Genomic DNA, 18,305 nt, shown 5'->3' on the forward strand with positions numbered 1-18,305 from the left:
CTTACGTTGAACGTAGCCCGCCACAACACTAAATTTGCAGTCACTTTCGAATCTCGATGCCTCGGCACTTTGAAGGCGCTGACTAAACTTGTAATCCGGCGGCATTATAATGGCCCTTAGGATTTTTACAAAGGCCTAGCAACGAATTTCACCCCCTCCGGAGGTGGATAAAGGTCGAAGGGCGATTATCAGGAGTCCTCTCGGAACTCACGGCTGTCCTGTAACCCCATGAATGTACGAGCATCTCTGAGACGTGGCATTTAAACCTCTGGCAGCCCCTACCTGCTCACCAAGCTTGAAGGGGAACGGATGGTAATATCGACCTGGTAACCAAGCGCGCATTAAAAGCGTATGTTACAGGACAGCGCTCTGATGCCAGCACAACAACCAGCCAATCGAGCGTCATCCTCGCACTCGTTTGCGGGAAACTTGTCAGATTGTACGTCATACTAGATTCCTGGCAAAATGCTAAGTGGTCCGATTGCATGAGAGTCACGTTCGAAGCAACGATTGATACGTGGACTGTGGGGTGACAGCCGAACATCATGATGCCAATGGTGACAGCTAGACATGTCGATGTTTGGCGACAGCGATCGTTCTATGCAGTGAATGACGAGTGATGGCTCAACTAGAAACCCCGCACCAGCAAACAAAATGATCGTATCAAATTATCCGTGGCAGTAGTCAAGTCGCTTTATTGCGTGGTCCAGTGCGCTGAGGAAGGGGACCTATTGCGACGAGATGGTGTGACGTCGCGTCTGTTCCTCCGATTTGGGCCGATGATATGTAAAACATGAGCCGGAGTTCCATACCAGAAGATCCGTCGGTGCGAGGAGGCACTGCAAAAAACTGGGCGGGGTAGTAAGACTGCTCTAGAGTCTACTAAATCTCGTCACTATTTGAAAATTAGTATAACATCCGTAAGTCGTGGAATGGTTGAACTCTACTCAATCTTCGTACTCATGACTTGAAATCTCAGGCTGTGCTGGCGTTCTCTAAAGGTGCCGCTAACGTAAAATGATGGTCCCCGCATTACATAATTGGGGTCAGGGATTGCCGAGCAGTATATATATAAGTCGTGTTTTACATTCTTCAATTGTGACTCCATTCAACGATTCAACGACCAGCTCGTTCATCCCGGCTTTCGCGTTACTCGATTTCTTGCTCTTTATAATTCCTATGTCTGCTGTGCTGCAATACCCCCCTGAACTGCTATTTACTATATGTGAATATATTTATGCCGCCGGTTTACCACCTTCCGAGTATGCCAGTTCTCTCGATCCACTCGCAATTGGCGAGTTCGGAACGCCAACGGCGTTACCATCTTCTATGCCACCGCCAAATTGGACTGAGCCAGAGGCACGGAAAACCCTTTCACGTCTCTGTTTGGTAAACCATGCCTGGTATGAAGCTGCCAAGCCATGGTTGTGGCACAAGATCGAGGTTCGTCTGCCCAGGAGCTGGCTCGCTCTCCTAGACGAAATCACAATCGATCCCGAAGACGATGAAAAGGCTGCTTTGGCCGTCAAAGAATCTATTCAAGCAGCCACTCACGCCGCTCTAGCTAGCGCTGTGCGTACTGGCGCATCTTCTGATGAGGATGCAGCAAGGAAATGGAAGGAAAGCATTATGGAGTCCTTAGCTGGCCCAGATGGTTCCATTCCTCCCGAGCTGTTGACGCCTCCAGTATCTCGCGACCCGAGTCCAAGACGTCTTAGGCCAAAGAGTAAAAGTCCTGCTCGGTGGAAGATTATGAGGTCAATCAATGACGCTGTTCAAACTGTCATGGATCTTACTGAACCTGGGGTTTATGGTGAGTTGCTCACTGTCTTACTCTACACTCTGCCATAATTGACATGTATCACGTTTGTAGTCCCGAGGCTTCATGATCCTCGTCCTGGTCGGTTTGTCCGCCATCTAGACTTTAACCATTTTCGTACCATCGGAATGCGTCGTTCCGTGGAAGATAGTGCGACTAGTCGTTTCGTGACCGGCGAACGTGTCGAAGCGCTTCTCAAGGTTTGACATGACGATTTACCATATTTCCATTGACTAACTATTCAATGCAGGAACTTCCGAACCTAACTGCTTTCGGCGCCACAGAGTACATGGATGGTGCTCTGTCGTTGCCTGTTCTGAACGAACTTTTACTTCGTGGTTCTGCTTCAAGAGGTGGGGGACGGCCCACCCGTGGACGAGGAATTGTGATGGAGGATCCCGAAGAAGAGGATCGCGAAAGAAGGAGAGATTGCAAGGACCTTCAGGCTATGGACCTTACTGGCTGCGTCAGCGCAGTTTTCGTCAGTGCCCTGACAGATTTCGTCAACACGCATCTTCTTCATGAGGATGAACAGTCTAGTGGAAGTGACGATGAAAGTCGACGTCAGATTAGACGTGCTCGTGCTCGATTTATGCAAGAGGAGCCACTCACATTCCCAGGGCTTCAGCGCCTTGGACTTCGTGGTGTGAAATCGATTCAACCTCAGATCCTGATGCCTTTCGTCCTCGCATTCCCTTCCCTTACTCACCTTGACCTTTCCGCTACCCGAGTCACACCGGAATTACTTACTGCTCTTGGGGGCTCAACCGTTCGCCTGCATTCGCTTGCGCTGGCCCGGTGTGTTCATCTAACTGGATCCTGTATTAGGGATTTCCTCGTCCGTGCACCAGCGGCAGCGCGAATCCGGGAACTCGCACTATATGGGGACCTAACATTCCCATCTCCGCTCACTACGGATGATCTTGCTGAAATAATATCTTCCGCGCCGTGTTTCACCTCTGGTGAACTTACGTACCTCGACCTCTCAAGCGCACCTGTGACTAGAGAGCTTCTCATTGATGTCTGCAAGCCGCAGTCAAAGCTGCGATCGCTTGGTCTATCATATATTTCTGATCTCAACTTAGACGTCATCGCTCAATTTTTAAAGAGCAAGGCTATGAATGTTGAGGTACTCACGCTTGCTCAGACCAGCCCTGATCTAGATTGGGGCAGGGTTGGACCTGGTGCACCTCGAGGCTCGGCACAACAGGCGATGATGGCTTTGCACAGTCAAATTATCGGGCCGCTGTGCACGCCCCCTTACATGTCCACTCTGCGTTCGCAGACGGTTGTTATACCTCCTTCTCCCACGCGGCTTCGGGTGATTGAGCTTTCCGTACCCGCCCTTGCTGCTCTCGGCGCTGGCGCCGGATCCTGGAGAATAATCAGAAGTAAAGGTGGTCGAGGCTGGTATGTCGACACGGCCAGCGGCTGGGTTGGCACGGGGCTCCAGCGAAACCTTCCCAAAGCGCATCCATTCCGTGTTCAAATGTCTCGCCTGGCAGATGCCAATGGGAACGTAAATAGTGGTGTCGGATGGCACGCGAGAAAGATGGAAGTAAGTCACTTACTTATCATATCCGACGGGAACGGTCGCTGACTATCATCGCTTTATAGGTTTTACACGGTTGTGGTATGTTGGGACGTGAGGATGGCCTGTATGGTGCCGTGTCGTTTGCTTATCAGGGATAGCCGGATATCCTGTTGACATTTTGCGTTACCTGCCGTTGACGGCTTCATAATCATTGCGTTGTATGTATTCTAAAGGATTCTAGGAACAATGTCTGCGTCATTTTTCTTCACAACTAGCGAATTTACCCACTAGTCATTTCATGTATAGGATTAATTAGTGCCCTTGGGAGGGCTGAATGTTAATATGGTTGCTCATCATGTCTTGTTGGGGATCATGACGCAACTGATGCAACGTACTCCAAATCGACTATCGCGGAGCAGAGTGGAGCTCGAGCCCCAGTCCCGATTTATTTTGACGTGCATAATTATTAGGGGAACCGCCACGATTGACGTTCAATTGATCATGCACTATGATAGTGAATGATCATGGGTGCGTGAAGTACTTGAGAACAGTGCTCGCGAAGGCCAATGACGTCAAGTTCGAATCCTCCTCGATATGACATGTCATCCTTGTGTCATTGAATATCGAGGAGTTGTTCACCAGGCGCATGGAGTCAATGTTTGAAGCGGACTGCGGAGCGTGGGCCTTGGCACTAGCATTGCCAATTGGCTGGAGCCGCTCAAGTCCCGTCACAACCAAAGGAAGTAATTTGAATGGCAGGCGGCGGGCCGCCATCGTTGGCGAATGTGCTGGGGACCAGGGAGTCTATTATGTCGCCCATTTGAACATGCCGACGCTGTACCAAGTTAAAAGTATACTGTATGTAGGCGGCTGTAATAAGCTGAATTCAAACCCAGCGGTCCCAATACGGTTGATCGCCCTTACTTGCACTGAGTTGCCACTAGTACATGTAGTACTTACCTGCACTAACACGTCCTCGTTGCCTTTGTTTCTACTGTTTACATTTTAATACTTAAGTAAATCTCTGCCGCGGCCACTGCCGCAGTGACAGCATTCTGCACGGTTACATTGTATGTCCCCTGCAGTACTGGTACTATTTTGTGTATTCCAACTATCCACTGTGAACAATACAACCCTACGTATGCTAAGAAGTACTTGTGCTTGATGGACGGGCATTTCAAATTATTGTGGCTCGTCACCCGTCAGACTCCCATTGATTACGTACTATTAGGATTTCACCGTCATCTAGAAATCTTTAAACATTCTACATAGAAGCTTCGATCTGAGGCTGTGTCACCGTCACAGCCCACGGGCCACAGTGCTAGTGCCACGCCTTAGCTTATTTAAAAGCAACCAAAACGACATCAACCAATCATTAGCACCACCCCCACCTGACCAGTATATAGCATTTTCAACTCAATTGCAACTTGTTCTATGACAAGTGAGCGTGACTCGAATTGCTAATTAAATATAGCTCACCCGATCTACTACAGCGTCTACCCATATCTCTGACCTTCCTGTCCAAACGGACGGGTCATCAGATCACGACAGGTTCTCATCAGAAAGAATATTCCGCAGGCACACTGCCACGGAGAACATTCCACTGTCGCAAGAGCTGTCCCATGCCAACCCGAGGCGTAGAAAAAGCACGAGTGATATCGGTCGTCAAAAAATGGCATTCTTTCCGACTTTACGAAAGGCTGCAACGTTGATGCTAACCCCAGAGAAAACGATCTCCAGAGCCCCCAGTACTTGGAGAAGCATCCGCGCCATCATCCTTTCATCATGTACGGGGGACATTCCTTCGCAGCTTATGGATTATGTTAATATTTGCTTGTGTAGGGTTCAACGTTCTGCTGGTGTTTATTCCCATATCTGTATGTCGTTTTCGCATCAGTTTGTATCATCTCTGACTAGTCGTCGTTTCAAGTGGGCAATTAACTTTGCTCTCCCTAATCAACATAGTCTAATCTTTGTCTGTAAGTTGACAAGTTACCTTTTAAATTTCCGGATGCTACAGCGTGTTGCTGCAGTAACGTTCTTGGCCATCATACCATTGGCTAAGGTGATTATAAGCTCCCTTTTTTGTAGTTGTATCACACTGAACCACTACCAGCTCCTAGCGTTCGCTACGGACGAACTCTCCATAAGGGTTGGCCAAACTTTGGCAGGTCTTCTTAATGCTACACTGGTTCGTGCATCATGTACTATTTCATGATTTCAATCTAACCACTGCAAAATTCTAGGGAAATGCGTCAGTTAAAATATGTTTCTGTCGATCATTATCTAACTATTCGTGCTTTTTTCCATAGCGTCGAGCTCATCGTTTCAGTGCGTTCTAAGCTTAGTAAACTTGCACAGCAAGATGCTGAGGTTGACACTCTAGATTATCGCACTCGTAAAATGTGAACTCAGAATCGTCCAGTCCTCCTGTATGTCTTCTTATCTTCCTTGCGACCCTGGACTTACAGTTGCCCCCAGTGGTGGGATCTATATTGAGCAACCTTCGTATGTATTCTTGCCTTCCGGTTTAAAGTTAATTAACCACACGCCAGTCCTGGTGCTGGGCATGTGCTTCTTTGCCGGGGGCATGCGCTTTTCAGAACAGGGTTTCGGACAAAGTATGTGTGAAATAGTTTTACAATGAGACCCTTGATTCTTACTTTTGTGGACAGGTGCTGTGCAACTGAATTCGTCACTGCTTACCATTAGCGTCATTGCTGTTTTACTGCCTGGCGCTTTCAACATGGCATTGCAGGGCCAGCCTACATATAATGCGGAGTCGACAGATGACAACATACTAAAGACCAGCCATGGTGTACGTGTCTGATTTGTTTTGACATGTGTAAAATTGTTCTCAAACTCTCACCCTCGTCCAGGTTGCCCTCATTCTCCTTTTCAGTAGGTCAACCAAAGTACAGCTGGTAATCACCTAACCACCTTTGTTTAGTTTACGGTTCATATCTGGTGTTTCAACTGTTTTCACACAAAGCCCTCTATGATGACAGTGGCGCGGACATACAACAGACAAAAGGCTATGAGGGTCAGAATCCATGGCTACAGTTGAGACTCTACCGTCGTAGGAATGCTAAACATGTACAATCCACTCTACCGACGGGTGACGAAGAAGCTGCATCTAATCCTGCTGTGCCTGCTGAAGGTACCGACTCGGAACGTCGGTCTACGTCCACGGAGGATGCAAACTCTGACGTAGATCCATATATGAGTGTCCCTGTGTCCCTCGGGCTTCTGGTCGCTGTAACTGTGGTACGTACCACTGTCTGTGCTGACAACAATCATTTGAAATTGTTCTCGCCCCAGTTGGTAGCTGTGACCGCAGAGTTCCTGGTCGATTCTATTAGCGGTTTGACTGAATCTGGGGCCATCGGTCAAGAGTTTGTTGCCGTGATCTTGCTTCCCATAGTCGGTAATGCAGCGGAACATGTCACTGCTGTCACAGTGTCCGTCAAGGACAAGATAACCCTGAGCTTGGGAGTTGCTGTCGGGTCAAGTATAGTGCGTCTGTTTACCTGTATGTTTTTCTGAGATTGCTGATCGATCTCTAGCAAATTGCGCTCTTCGTTATACCGTGAGTCTCTTCGTCGTGCCTCCTGTTACTAATTTTCACCGTTCCTATTTTTGCAGGTTCATGGTGACGCTTGCTTGGATTATGGGCAAAAGACTGACACTCCTCTTCGACCCGTTGGAGTCGATCGTGCTGTTCCTATCTGGTGTGTACAATGTTCAACAGGGTGGCACAATGATTAAACAAATGCTTTTATTAGTCCTCACCGTGAACTACTGTGTACAGGACGGCAAGTCAAATTGGTTGGAGGGTATGATTCTCATGTGTAAGTCCCAGCTGTATTTTGGCCTGCGTTCATGCTCACCACTGTGCAGGTTTATACTTGATCTTGGCTGTTACATTCTGGTTTTACCCTGGTACGTCGTTGACTCAAATTAATTTACCGAGGTGCTGAATAGCTCTTCCTTAGGCACCCCGGGCATCTTCGAGTGTTAGAAAGGACAATGGGCCGGACACTGAGCCAGCTATTCTCCCGGATATGGATTACGACCAAGAATACATACTCGCCTTTCAGAAGCAAATCCTAGACTAATGACCAGCACAACCGTACCACTTCTTTCAGTTCTTTCCTTGGGCCTACCGCAAGACATACAAATAACGACAGTTTAAAGCCAACAAGTGTTCATGAATCCTTCCCTCACCACGGTTTTGATAAGTATATATTTTCTCTGACTATTTAATTGATACGTACATTATGTCATTATTTCCATGTATATCATTCGTTCTTCTCTCTACCGTGCTGGATGTGTAACTTGTGGTGCCCTGCTGCAAAGACTTGCTCCACTCTAGTCTAAACAGGAGTTTGGTCGAACATATGACATCTACTTGGCCGGTACATGCGGACCTCATAGTTTTTGGCTAGAACAATATATGTACATGCAATATCAATTTATTCTTTCTCAAGTATCGTCGATCACCAAACTCGTCCTTACGTACCACATTAGAGTTTCGCCATCATATCGGTATCAGCAAGCGTCACTGCTGCTGCGGCGAGCACTGTGGTTCCCCGCTCCTTCGTCTTAGTGGCTACATATGTGAAAGAAGGCTCGACTTCAACACCTGAAAAAAAATGTGTCTATCGGACGTACAGAAGATCACTTTGCTGCCTGTCTTCCACATCTCCGTAACGAGCGTCTCGCCAGGGAATACTACACCGGAGAAACTGCGGATATAAGAACACAGCATTTCGAGCATAATAGGGATAGCACTCACCGAACTTTGATATCCTTGTAGGTGCCAAAAGATTGCAAAACATGTTTTCCTGCGATCCCCATAAAGCATAGACCTAAGATAGGTTTAGGATTTATTGAAATACGTAGCCCGGGCATAGTATTCGGATATTACCATGAAGAATGGGGCCAATTGCCGCGAAGCTAGTATCGATCTGTGTTGGAGATGAAGACTACTCGAACTTCGAGTATTTGCACGATCAGTGCGACTTACGTGTAAAGGATTATAGTCGCCACTTAGTCTATGTACTAGGGTCAGAAAAGCGAGAAGATACAGCAATATGTTGGAATCTTACCTGTATAGTGCAGCTTGCGAGGCACTCGTCTTCTCTTCGATCACAGCATCAGGTTGACGCTTCGGGGGTGTGTTTACGGCTGTTGCAGCGCCTCTATCTGCAGCAAACTCAGATAAGCCTGAACACGCCAGTGGTCGATTGATAGAAACTTTAATACCTTTGCCAGAGCGCTTGCCACCGAAGCCGCCGGCTCCTCGAATGAAGACCGTTATTTGGTTTTCGAAGATGATATTGCCTGTGGCTATATCCTTCGTATACACTATGGTGGTGACCGAAGCAGCCTTGCCCTTGTCCAGGACTTCCAAGAGCCTGTGTACGCGGCGGAGTTGGGGATTGGCACAAAGATAGCACGATTATGGACAAACCTAGTTTCATTGACAAAGTTTCCCTCTGTAGGTATAGGGCTCTTGATAGCCAAGTACTGTTCGCCATGAAGAAGCTTAGCCTGAAGCGCGTGATTAAGTTCCCGGGAGTACATTAAATTCTAACAGGGGCGCCTCACAGGATTGAAGTTCGGCAGCCAGCCTAGTGAAATACCAGAACTGGCTGCGAATTGCGGAATCACTCCAAACGTTGGGAGTGCCGCAAACTCCTCGTGGCTTTCATAAGTCCATTGCAGGTCTTTAGCTGTTGCGCCGATGCCAATGTTGTAGAGAATGACGTCGCGTTCGGTGTAGCTGAACTCGTGGTCTTCGGGCTTGTCTTTCTTAGCGTCGGCGACGAGTTGAGAATCCTCTGGGTCGGTGAAGACGTCTGGTAGTGTGGACATGGTGGGAAGAGTACTACTAGTAGAGACAAACTGCAATCAGAATCACATGCATGTAATTACACGGTTAACGGCGATATTGCCACGTTCACTTCAATTTGCCTGATCACAATCAACTATAAACATAGTCTCCCCTAATCAAACTATATAGACAGTCGTTCCTTCTTAATTATGCTATAAACATAGTCTTTGTTCGGTTTTGATATACTCGACCTTTTAAAAACATCTGCTCATGGACTGTAACAAGATATGTATCACTCCAGTTGGCGCCTTGAGCTCGGAGGATGATTGAACACGCTCGTCAGAATTGAGTCCCATAATCTACACTTCCTGTCACGGTGACTAAAATTTAGGGATCTGCATTACCTTCACGGGTACGGGTCCTGATTCTGAGACTCATGCTTCAACCGTACCCCTGGCATACCCGTACCTTGGTGTTTGCATTGCAGTCAACTGAATGCTAACGCGCTATTAGACGACTGATCATCATGATCTCCACTGACGCCAACATTTTGGTCAGCCTGCGCCTTACCCAGCCTCTTCCCTCCACCAGCGCCATGTAAAGCAAGTATACCTGGTCGGCGAGTAGAGTTTCCCTCGCTAGTCCTAATACTGGGTTCACTGACTCACTTTTCCACTTAGCTTTCCTGGCTCTCTATTTCTACCTACTCCCGAAATACCAGCCTGCGTACTTGCATAGGGGGCCTCACCACCACCGGTCTCATGCATTGTGTAGGTTATTTTCCAACTCCTCCCTCATGTACTTCCGTCTCTTCCCCATCGCCATCCAACCGATCTACCACAAATACGACGCTACGCTGGACTGCGCCATCGACACGGTGGTGCTGCCAGTTGGCACTGAACGTTGTGCTGAGTGAATTGGTAGATATGAGTGCTCGCACTTTTTTTCGGTTCTTCCGGTTCCGAGTCTTTGCTTTCTGTTGTGTTTGTGCGGCTCCGTTTTCAAATTGGATACCACGCACATTTGATTCGCGTCATGCTGCCAGTGTGGGCTTCGACTAACTGACCTTATATTTATTTCTACGGAATATCATGGTGATGCGCGAACTCGGTGCACTGGAGGGTGCCGTTCAACGCCAGCAGCTTCTCAATGTCGACGGCTTCGACGTTGTCCGATTCCTCCACTCGCCACTACGTCTTCAACCACGGAAGCTCGTGATTATTTACACGGCTTCTGACACTCGTGTGCACATGTTCACATTTGTTCGCGCTCGCGTCTGCACCTGCTTGCGCATGTTGGAACGGTGGGTGTTTTTTCAGTATCTACATTTCCTGTTTGTAGAATAGCTAATTTAATGTATCATTTGTATGTACTACCTGCGGGTAAACTCTGCGCGGGTACGGGTAAGGGTACGAGCTCCCCGTACCCGCCAAAGGAACCATACTGTTGGAGCGGGCACAGATTTTTGTCGGGTATGACCCCCGCTACCCGGGAGTTTAGCCGTGCAGATCGATTCACTACCCCATGAGATCTTGTGTGCGGTAGATTACCGTGCAATTGACACGAAGAGATTGTGCTACTTGGACTTTACCGACAGTAAATTTATGAGATAATCCCACAGACTTTCAGACAGGATGCGTCGTGCGAGCACCACAAAATGGGCGATCACACCATAGATGGGTCGTTATCATGAACCAAGTGCAGACTACGTACTTGGATTTGTCGGATCTCAATTATTATTTACTAGGCTAGCCTAATATACTATGGTTTCATGTCTGTATACGCGCATTTGAATTCCACTTTATGAGACACTCATATGGTTGTCCGTTGACTTACTTCAATCTTTACATGATCGTATAATAAAAGGATCCAAACATGAGGTAGATGCATGAATGAGCCAAGTTGACTGAGCAAACACCGGACCGCAGTAGGCTTCCGGGATGTTAGACTTTTAAAACTCAGCAACTATCACTATTTGAAGAGCATAGACCTTAAATGCCGTGCGTGCCCCTGACGTGGCACGTTCCAGCAAAAAGTGTACCATTTACACGTTGAGTTCTCGTCAGTGCCACTGCCAATAGGTAGTAAGCAGCTCTGGCAGGATGTCATGCATAACCCAGGTCTCTGTTATCCGGCCGCGGTGTCAGAGATGCCGTATTGAGTTCTTAAAGACTCACTTTTGACGCTACAGCGAATCTGGTATCAATTAGCTTTTTCAAGATACACACACGGTCTGGATCATGCCGATACCAAACACCATATGGGTGTGAGCTAGAAGGAAGGTTCAATTTGTTATGTAGCTAGACTGTAACTGGGACAGGTGAGGGCAACCTGATCCATCCGTCCCGTAAGTATGCAATATGTGAAACGTTCTACACACTCTCAGTGCCGGCTGATGATACATCTATCGCGGCCAGCTTCTCCTTTGCCTTTAAAGGGTTCAGTGATGATCGTAAGCATGGGTGTCGCAATGACTAACCTGCTCCAGGAGATCACTTTCTACCTCAGGCAGATTCTCCCGCGCATCTCCTTCCCGAGGCACAACCTCCCATCTCGTTGGTGGATTCTCGATGCACAAACAGATGTCCTCTGGGATATGTCGCCCATGCTCTGCATTGAAATTTTCTCTTACCTGACGTTCTTCTGAATAATATTATCACTCCTTTAGCAACCACCCTAATAAGCGACCAGAAAGAGACGAATAAGGCTAACCTTCAGTCATTGCCCTTAATTCCAAAACAATCCCTTCTATAAACTTTTCTACTGCTTCTTTGTACTGTCGTCTCCTTCCGATCTCAACAAGGAGTTTCTTGAACGAAGTTTGGTACTGGATAAAACGGTGATGAAGGTCTTCAACGATGAGAAGTCGCTCCTGGAGCCCATTGAGAAGCTCTTGGCACTCATTCTGTCGCAAAGGATCAAATACTGATCGCAGCATATGATATGAAATATTACCTCGATATCTTGCTGCTTTTGTAGCATGTCAGACATGATCTCACCTAGCTCGTCGAGGTTATCGAGAGTTATAGATTGTGTGGTTAGTCGCTCTTGAGCAGCTGTCTTTGCTGTCACTAGCTGGTGGCTAGGCGGAACATCAGAATGCCACATCATGCACAAAGCAAAATGCTAGCTTACTGAGTATCTTCGATCAGGAGTGCTTGTTCTTCTAGCTCAGCCATGATAGAAGGTAGCTCTTCAGTATCACGGTTCATGTCTTCAACGCGTTAGTCAAAAGCTGAAGACCAGACACTGCGCAAAAAGTTAATTCCAATACCTTGCAAGTCCTCCTCGCCAAATATTTCTCCAGCTTCACTTTCTTTCAACGCATCTGCCATTTGCTCATAGTGGGAAGTAAGACTACTGAGGTGGCGTGCCATAAGTTCTGAAGGCTGCTGCTGTGCATTCAATATATCCTCTATCGAAGGCATGTTACTAGACGATGGAAGAGTGTCGCGAATGGACGATATAGCAGCCGAGAGAGTTTCTGGGTAGTCATACGTTGAAGCCATAATATCCTTTCCGCAGATTGAGTGGGGTATTCTCCTGAGCATGCAAACAAAACTCACGTCTAGCCTTGTTCTATCACTCTCTAGTGTGTCCAGCACATTTTCAATAGCACTGTCATCCACGAAGTCACGCAGCGTCTTCCACTTGGACCGGTCTGCGTTCTTGCCGTGACGGTCGAATGGGTTCTCCCGTACAGTTGCGGAAGGGCTCTGTTGTGCATTGAAAATTACATTATCATTCTTGCCATCAATGGAGTGTTGGCTTCCGAACAGTGAAGAACCAGAGGAAGACTGGTGAAAAGCAGGTGGTACTAGCTGTGCCCCTAGGGATTCGAGGATGTTGTCGAGTGCTTCAGTACGTTGCGAGCGTACAACATCCCATGCCTATATACATTACTGTGTAGAAATGTCACCAGATCGATACACGGGGAAGTGCCACACACCTTAACTTGTTTATCCAGCTGGGCACGCTTATGCTCGATACTCTTAGCAACATTCGCCGCAAGCTAGAATCGCAAAATTTCCAGTATCGAGTTGAATTGGTGGCAATAATAACGCACCTTAAGCTGCTCGAGGACGGCCTCTGTGATCCACTTAACTTTCGCGTCTAGTGTAAGTACGTCCAACGAACATTGCGCGGACGCGTTTGAAAGACTATTAGCCTTGGAACAAAGTTGTTGGCCGTGTTTAAGTGCTTTCTTGGATTGCAGAACTAGAGAGACGAGGTGAGGCTGCTCTGTTTGCTGTCCCGGTGGTGGGGAGGCCATGTCAGTAGATGTCAGTACAGGCCGTCGTCACTACCAAGGAATAGCGGGGTGGCTGTGCTAGTATTATGTATGACCTTCCGAGTCAGCACACAGCTCCGAGTCTCAGGATCACTGGCCCTAGGTTGACCGCCACCTCACTCTAATATCTTTATTTCTGAGACCAAATCATGCGTTCAACCGCGCTCTGCTTGACTTGCTCATCGTGTCTTCCACCAAAACCTGACGCAGACTTATTTATGACCAAATGCTGCGCTCGTCCCATCTGTCCAACTTGTATCAGCTCAAGCCCTCGCCTGAGGAGCTATAACCCCTGCTTGTCTTGTTTAGGCGGCGTGGGCGTGGTTAGCTCGGCTTTCCCGCGGAACATCCGCGCCGCGAATAATGACACGGTGCGGGACGAAGATATATTTATTCTGGGGGATGATGAAGATGATGAAGACGAAGCTCACGAGATTGCTTCGGTGTCCCCGATCTCCGAACCCGCTCCGCCTGCATATCCTTTAGCGCTTTCGTCATTATCCAGTCTAACCAGTGAATCAATACTCATCACGCAGACTAGTGATGTATCCGCAGGACATGCGGATGTTGCAATCACGGACGAGCAATACATCCCCTCTAGATATTACATTAATCCTAGGGACACACTGCAGGGGATTGCTCTCCGCTATGGAGCTAATGTAAGATACGCTGTGCGCATTTATGGCCATCACTAACCAATGTCATCATCGTGAAGGGTCGGGAATTATGCCGTTTGAATAACCTACCCCCAAGCACCCTTTCTACTACCCCTCATTTACTCCATACCCGCACTTTTATTGTCCTGCCATCCTCTACCAAGTCACTCTCCATTACGCGGGATGCGGATACGGACGCAGGAGCAAGGCGCGTCCGCGAGAAAGCCGAGAAGCGTTTGCAAATGCTGACGAAAGAGGTAGACTGGCGCGTGACGAAGGCATACGTGGCTCTGGCCGATGATCCTGACGAAGAAGCCGTGTATGGCGTCAAGTGCAAAGAAACTGGTGGCATTGGTGCCAGCACCTTGGAAGCCCGTGCGGCTGATCAGTACCTAGAAGATCAGGAATGGGAAGAGGAACAGAGAAGAGCTGGCAAACGCATCTCGTTAAAATCTCTGCCACTGCTTCGAGGCAAATTTATTGGATAGACATGAGATTCCGCCACTAACGCTCACGGCGATTTGCGCACGTTGCCAGTAATGTCATTCTCCTTACAGATCCATCCAGCCATTACGCGCAAAGTTATCTATCCCTTGTCGTCTACTCAAGGCGCTAGTAAAATTTCGTGGGTAAGGTGATTTATTCAAATTATACTTATCCATGTCGTACTTACATCATAATATATATTGAGACCTTCATTGCAGATTTCCAAGCGCCCTTCAGTAAGAAGACAGAACGCAAGTGGAACAGACATCACTGCTTATCCTGAAACCTTACCCTCGGTATAAATGAATTCGAGCACGCGCAACTTAACGTCAAAGAAACACGAGTCTCCCTTTTCAAAGTGCTGAGCTGAATAAATTGGGCTAGCAGTCATCGAGTTTGCAGAAGGTACTCAGCATTCTGGGGTCATGTTCGTGCCAATTCTGATAGTGCTATCTGGTTGGCATCCTGAACCCATCTCCCGACAGTGCCAGAAAAGCGGGGATAATCAAATTTCAACCATCTGGATAGGGGCTATCAGCTTAACACGCGTGGCACATTCGCATACTGTAATTCCTCACCTATCGAAAGTTTAGTGGATTGGATGATGCCATCGTGGCCACAGCTGGCTACAGGTGGGATACGCGAAACTAATAACAACTTCAGATTACAGTGTGGCGACCACCTCTGTGACCGTGACGGACTCGGTCCGACATTGATCGAGATCCATTCTGTTGCTGCTCTGGTCATTCATCACTAAAATGCCATCAGAAGTTACAGAAGCCTACCAGGAGCTGTCAAAATTTAAGACGTATTGGGGGGCATAAGCTCGTGTAGAGAAATTGAAAAAAAAAACGGAGTCTGCAGGACCCATAACATCCAAACGTGCTCGTATCGCTATGGACCAACCTCTCCAGACTGTACGGTACTACTTGGCTTTACCTTGACTAGGTAACCATGTTTTGATCCGCTTGTTGATCCGCCTTTGTAGTGCCTTCATCACCATGCTTTCTATACTTTGTATTCACGTACTTGTAGCCCACAAATTGTACTCACGACTACCGTAGATAGGTACCAGCGCTGTCGTCCGAGTCGTGCCCTCGCTTCAATCACTCGCGTATGACTCTATAATGTTCTTCGTGCTATTTTGCAAGTGATGCCGGAGTATCTGCTATATATGGTCTAATTGGCGTGACTGTAACGTTGTAACGGTGGTGGTTGTCTAGCCTGAGATCTACCGATATAGATCACAGTGACGGTGAGTCTGAAGCTTTAATTTTTTTGAAGGCTGGTATTATACATATGTGCATTCAAGACAGATTACGTCGGGTCATTCACTGCTGCAAGTAAGCCGATACTATAATCTCTTCCTGCCTCTTGTCCCCGTCTTTCCCTCCGGATTTTAGACGCCTGGTCAATTTGTTAGTCAAGAATTGTAGGTCATCATAATCATGATTAGGCTACAGCCCGGTGGTATAGCAGGTACCCCAGACTCCTTCACAGGAACTTCTAGGAACATACAAATTCATATCCAAAAGTTCTTTGTACCCATCTATCGTTCCGGAACCTTCGACTCCCTGCTCATCGTCTCTGCCGCACGTTGTGCTTCCACAAATGATATAGATAGGTCGCGGTCAACCTCAGAAGCTCGACAGTACATTCGATTTTGCGCCGCGGATACGAATAGCCTGAGCTATGCCTTTATGTAAAAGCTCCTTTCCTCTTTCGAATGTTCTTAAATTCATTTACTCCCTTGCGCACGTTTGGCACATTGACGCACGGAAACAGATTAATTTTAGTGTGCACATGTACCCACCAATTGTACGTACTTATTGATTAGCCTCAATAACGACCCTCTTGTTGATGGAATACACAGGTTCCACAGAAATTACTAACACAAGCTTTAGGGCAGTCACTTTTCACGCCCGGAACAATGATACAGCTCCATGATTGGCAGGTCTAACATCGTTTTCCTCATCTACAAAATGGTCAGTATGGATCCCGCTGATAGAAATTCCAGGACAGCTTGCTTTATCCAAATAGGTAGCCCCCAGTAATTTGCTTGAAATAGCCTTAAGTTCTATAAACCGATGAAAGGGACGGATTTGACTTAGAGATAAAAGAAGGCCGGCAGGTAAACGCATTGCATCTTTTACTTTCTCTCCCTCCATCACGTGTTCATGTCTCGCGACATCGAACCTCTCGTGAAACCAATAAACCCACCGTTTCCCTTGGATGACTCATTATATTGTCTAGACTCTGAGGAGATTGCCTTCTTCAGGAGACAGACTGGCATTCAAGATGAAGTGGCCCTGAAGACACATATAATTGATGTGCAAAAGGAGGCATACAAGGTGCTCTGCGGTTTATCCGAAGACTGACTGGATATACTTATCGCGAGTTGTAGGTAGCTCCCTATGCTTGCATTCGAGGATTTCATTTCTTGCAGTAAGTGGTAACCTGGACTCGCGAAGAAGTTAGTCACTCACCTTCGTGACGTCGTCGTAGCCCAAACATGTCTAAACTACATATTTACGACCACATTTTGAAGCGTGGTTCTGAAGGAGCAATATTACTCGATGTCGGTTCTTGTCGTAAGTAAACAACAATCTTGCATGTCCTTCCTAACTTATTTTCGCAGTTGGTGCCGATGTTAGGAAGGCAGTTGAAGATGGATTTCCGGCCCATAATATCATCACTTCTGACATTGAAGAAGGTTAGTTCCTTCAAAATATTTTCTCTCTGTCACTAACAAATCATCTTGAATGATAGCATTTTCCGAGTTAGGATGCAAACTCTTTAAATCGAGCTCGAAGTCAATTTTATTTATACCTGGCGACATATTTGACCCCGCATTTCTATCGATTTCGCGGCCAGCTAGCTCTGTCCCAGAGGGTGCGATGCCGGACATTCAAACACTGCGGTCATTAAACGACCTTCATGGTCGCGTCGGTGTCATCCACGCTTCCAAGCTATTTAACCTATTCGACGAGGAGAAGCAACTTGAACTTGCTCACGCCTTAGGAGGCTTGCTGTCCTGCGAATCTGGCTCCACAATCTGCGGCACTCACGTAGTTGCATCGGAGAAAGGCGTTGTTCGTCACACAGTGTTAGGCATTGATATCTCCTACTTTTGCCACTCCCGGGAAACTTGGACTAGTTTGTGGGACGGCGTCGTGTTTGAGAAAGGTCAGGTAAAGGTTGAGACGACAACATCAACCATTGACCTGGGCGGCATTCCTTTTCGTCTCTTACATTGGTCTGTTACGAGACCGTGACTGCGAGGGTAGATTTTGTCCATTCACAGAAGAGTATAGCCATTTACATAAGTACCGACTCGGATCGGCCCAGGTTACCTTCTACTTACTATTAAATAGTAGCTACCCAACAATTGCTGGAAACAACACACTCGCCCTTGTAGCAATGACACGCAGTACGAGCGCTCGCTTATTCTCAAGAACGGTTGATGTATCTCGGAGGAATTCGCCACTGACCCAGTAATGAATGAGTTTCTTCTCATAATGCGCAGGAGCCCTCAGACCCTTTCTGGCCGACATCGCGGGCCCCTTCAAGTTCGATGGCGTCCCTGCGAGTGGTGGTTGACATTACTCTTCTCCCTCTGTAGTCTAATGAGGTTGATCAAGTGACGCGCATCCATGCCCATCTCACGAGGTAGGCCATGA

At 47.5% G+C, this 18,305-nt stretch overlaps 6 protein-coding genes across 6 annotated transcripts; 4 read left to right on the plus strand and 2 right to left on the minus strand.

Annotated features, from left to right (window-relative positions):
* The first annotated feature begins 1,109 nt into the window (after positions 1 to 1,109).
* On the plus strand, positions 1,110 to 3,709 carry DFJ58DRAFT_677784 (uncharacterized protein). Its single transcript, XM_041383150.1, has 4 exons — positions 1,110 to 1,813; positions 1,874 to 2,019; positions 2,070 to 3,377; positions 3,437 to 3,709. The coding sequence occupies exons 1-4, from the start codon at positions 1,180 to 1,182 to the stop codon at positions 3,509 to 3,511; spliced, it is 2,163 nt and encodes a 720-aa protein (XP_041248903.1). The 5' UTR covers positions 1,110 to 1,179; the 3' UTR covers positions 3,512 to 3,709.
* An 883-nt stretch (positions 3,710 to 4,592) lies between these two features.
* Positions 4,593 to 7,493, plus strand: DFJ58DRAFT_19323 (calcium proton exchanger). The gene is made up of 20 exons (XM_041379163.1): positions 4,593 to 4,794; positions 4,847 to 5,140; positions 5,196 to 5,230; positions 5,284 to 5,332; positions 5,387 to 5,418; positions 5,470 to 5,544; positions 5,600 to 5,607; positions 5,666 to 5,684; positions 5,740 to 5,785; positions 5,835 to 5,861; positions 5,909 to 5,974; positions 6,029 to 6,171; positions 6,233 to 6,254; positions 6,304 to 6,620; positions 6,675 to 6,869; positions 6,920 to 6,942; positions 6,999 to 7,084; positions 7,139 to 7,204; positions 7,254 to 7,295; positions 7,349 to 7,493. The coding sequence occupies exons 1-20, from the start codon at positions 4,788 to 4,790 to the stop codon at positions 7,372 to 7,374; spliced, it is 1,578 nt and encodes a 525-aa protein (XP_041248904.1). The 5' UTR covers positions 4,593 to 4,787; the 3' UTR covers positions 7,375 to 7,493.
* Positions 7,494 to 7,785: 292 nt separating this feature from the next.
* On the minus strand, positions 7,786 to 9,323 carry DFJ58DRAFT_677789 (hydroxysteroid dehydrogenase). Its single transcript, XM_041383151.1, has 9 exons — positions 8,967 to 9,323; positions 8,830 to 8,909; positions 8,622 to 8,773; positions 8,465 to 8,561; positions 8,383 to 8,410; positions 8,284 to 8,323; positions 8,152 to 8,224; positions 8,028 to 8,101; positions 7,786 to 7,965 (listed from the first exon to the last, which is right to left on the minus strand). Exons 1-9 carry the CDS (start codon positions 9,231 to 9,233, stop codon positions 7,880 to 7,882), a joined length of 897 nt encoding a protein of 298 aa, XP_041248905.1. The 5' UTR covers positions 9,234 to 9,323; the 3' UTR covers positions 7,786 to 7,879.
* Positions 9,324 to 11,293: 1,970 nt separating this feature from the next.
* DFJ58DRAFT_763788 (autophagy-related protein 17) lies at positions 11,294 to 13,545 on the minus strand. Its single transcript, XM_041388637.1, has 9 exons — positions 13,259 to 13,545; positions 13,142 to 13,204; positions 12,759 to 13,082; positions 12,467 to 12,707; positions 12,328 to 12,406; positions 12,148 to 12,274; positions 11,905 to 12,097; positions 11,672 to 11,835; positions 11,294 to 11,621 (listed from the first exon to the last, which is right to left on the minus strand). Exons 1-9 carry the CDS (start codon positions 13,463 to 13,465, stop codon positions 11,565 to 11,567), a joined length of 1,455 nt encoding a protein of 484 aa, XP_041248906.1. The 5' UTR covers positions 13,466 to 13,545; the 3' UTR covers positions 11,294 to 11,564.
* Positions 13,546 to 13,632: 87 nt separating this feature from the next.
* Positions 13,633 to 14,627, plus strand: DFJ58DRAFT_652797 (uncharacterized protein; the record flags this gene model as incomplete). Its single annotated transcript, XM_041381707.1, has 2 exons — positions 13,633 to 14,142; positions 14,199 to 14,627. 2 exons carry the CDS (start codon positions 13,633 to 13,635, stop codon positions 14,625 to 14,627), a joined length of 939 nt encoding a protein of 312 aa, XP_041248907.1.
* A 2,027-nt stretch (positions 14,628 to 16,654) lies between these two features.
* DFJ58DRAFT_19540 (uncharacterized protein) lies at positions 16,655 to 17,937 on the plus strand. Its single transcript, XM_041379176.1, has 5 exons — positions 16,655 to 16,976; positions 17,030 to 17,070; positions 17,131 to 17,216; positions 17,264 to 17,338; positions 17,395 to 17,937. Exons 1-5 carry the CDS (start codon positions 16,803 to 16,805, stop codon positions 17,898 to 17,900), a joined length of 882 nt encoding a protein of 293 aa, XP_041248908.1. The 5' UTR covers positions 16,655 to 16,802; the 3' UTR covers positions 17,901 to 17,937.
* Positions 17,938 to 18,305: the final 368 nt, after the last annotated feature.

This window comes from Suillus subalutaceus (assembly GCF_016647625.1).
Source record: "Suillus subalutaceus strain FC151 chromosome Unknown DFJ58scaffold_10, whole genome shotgun sequence".
Lineage (NCBI taxonomy): Eukaryota > Fungi > Basidiomycota > Agaricomycetes > Boletales > Suillaceae > Suillus > Suillus subalutaceus.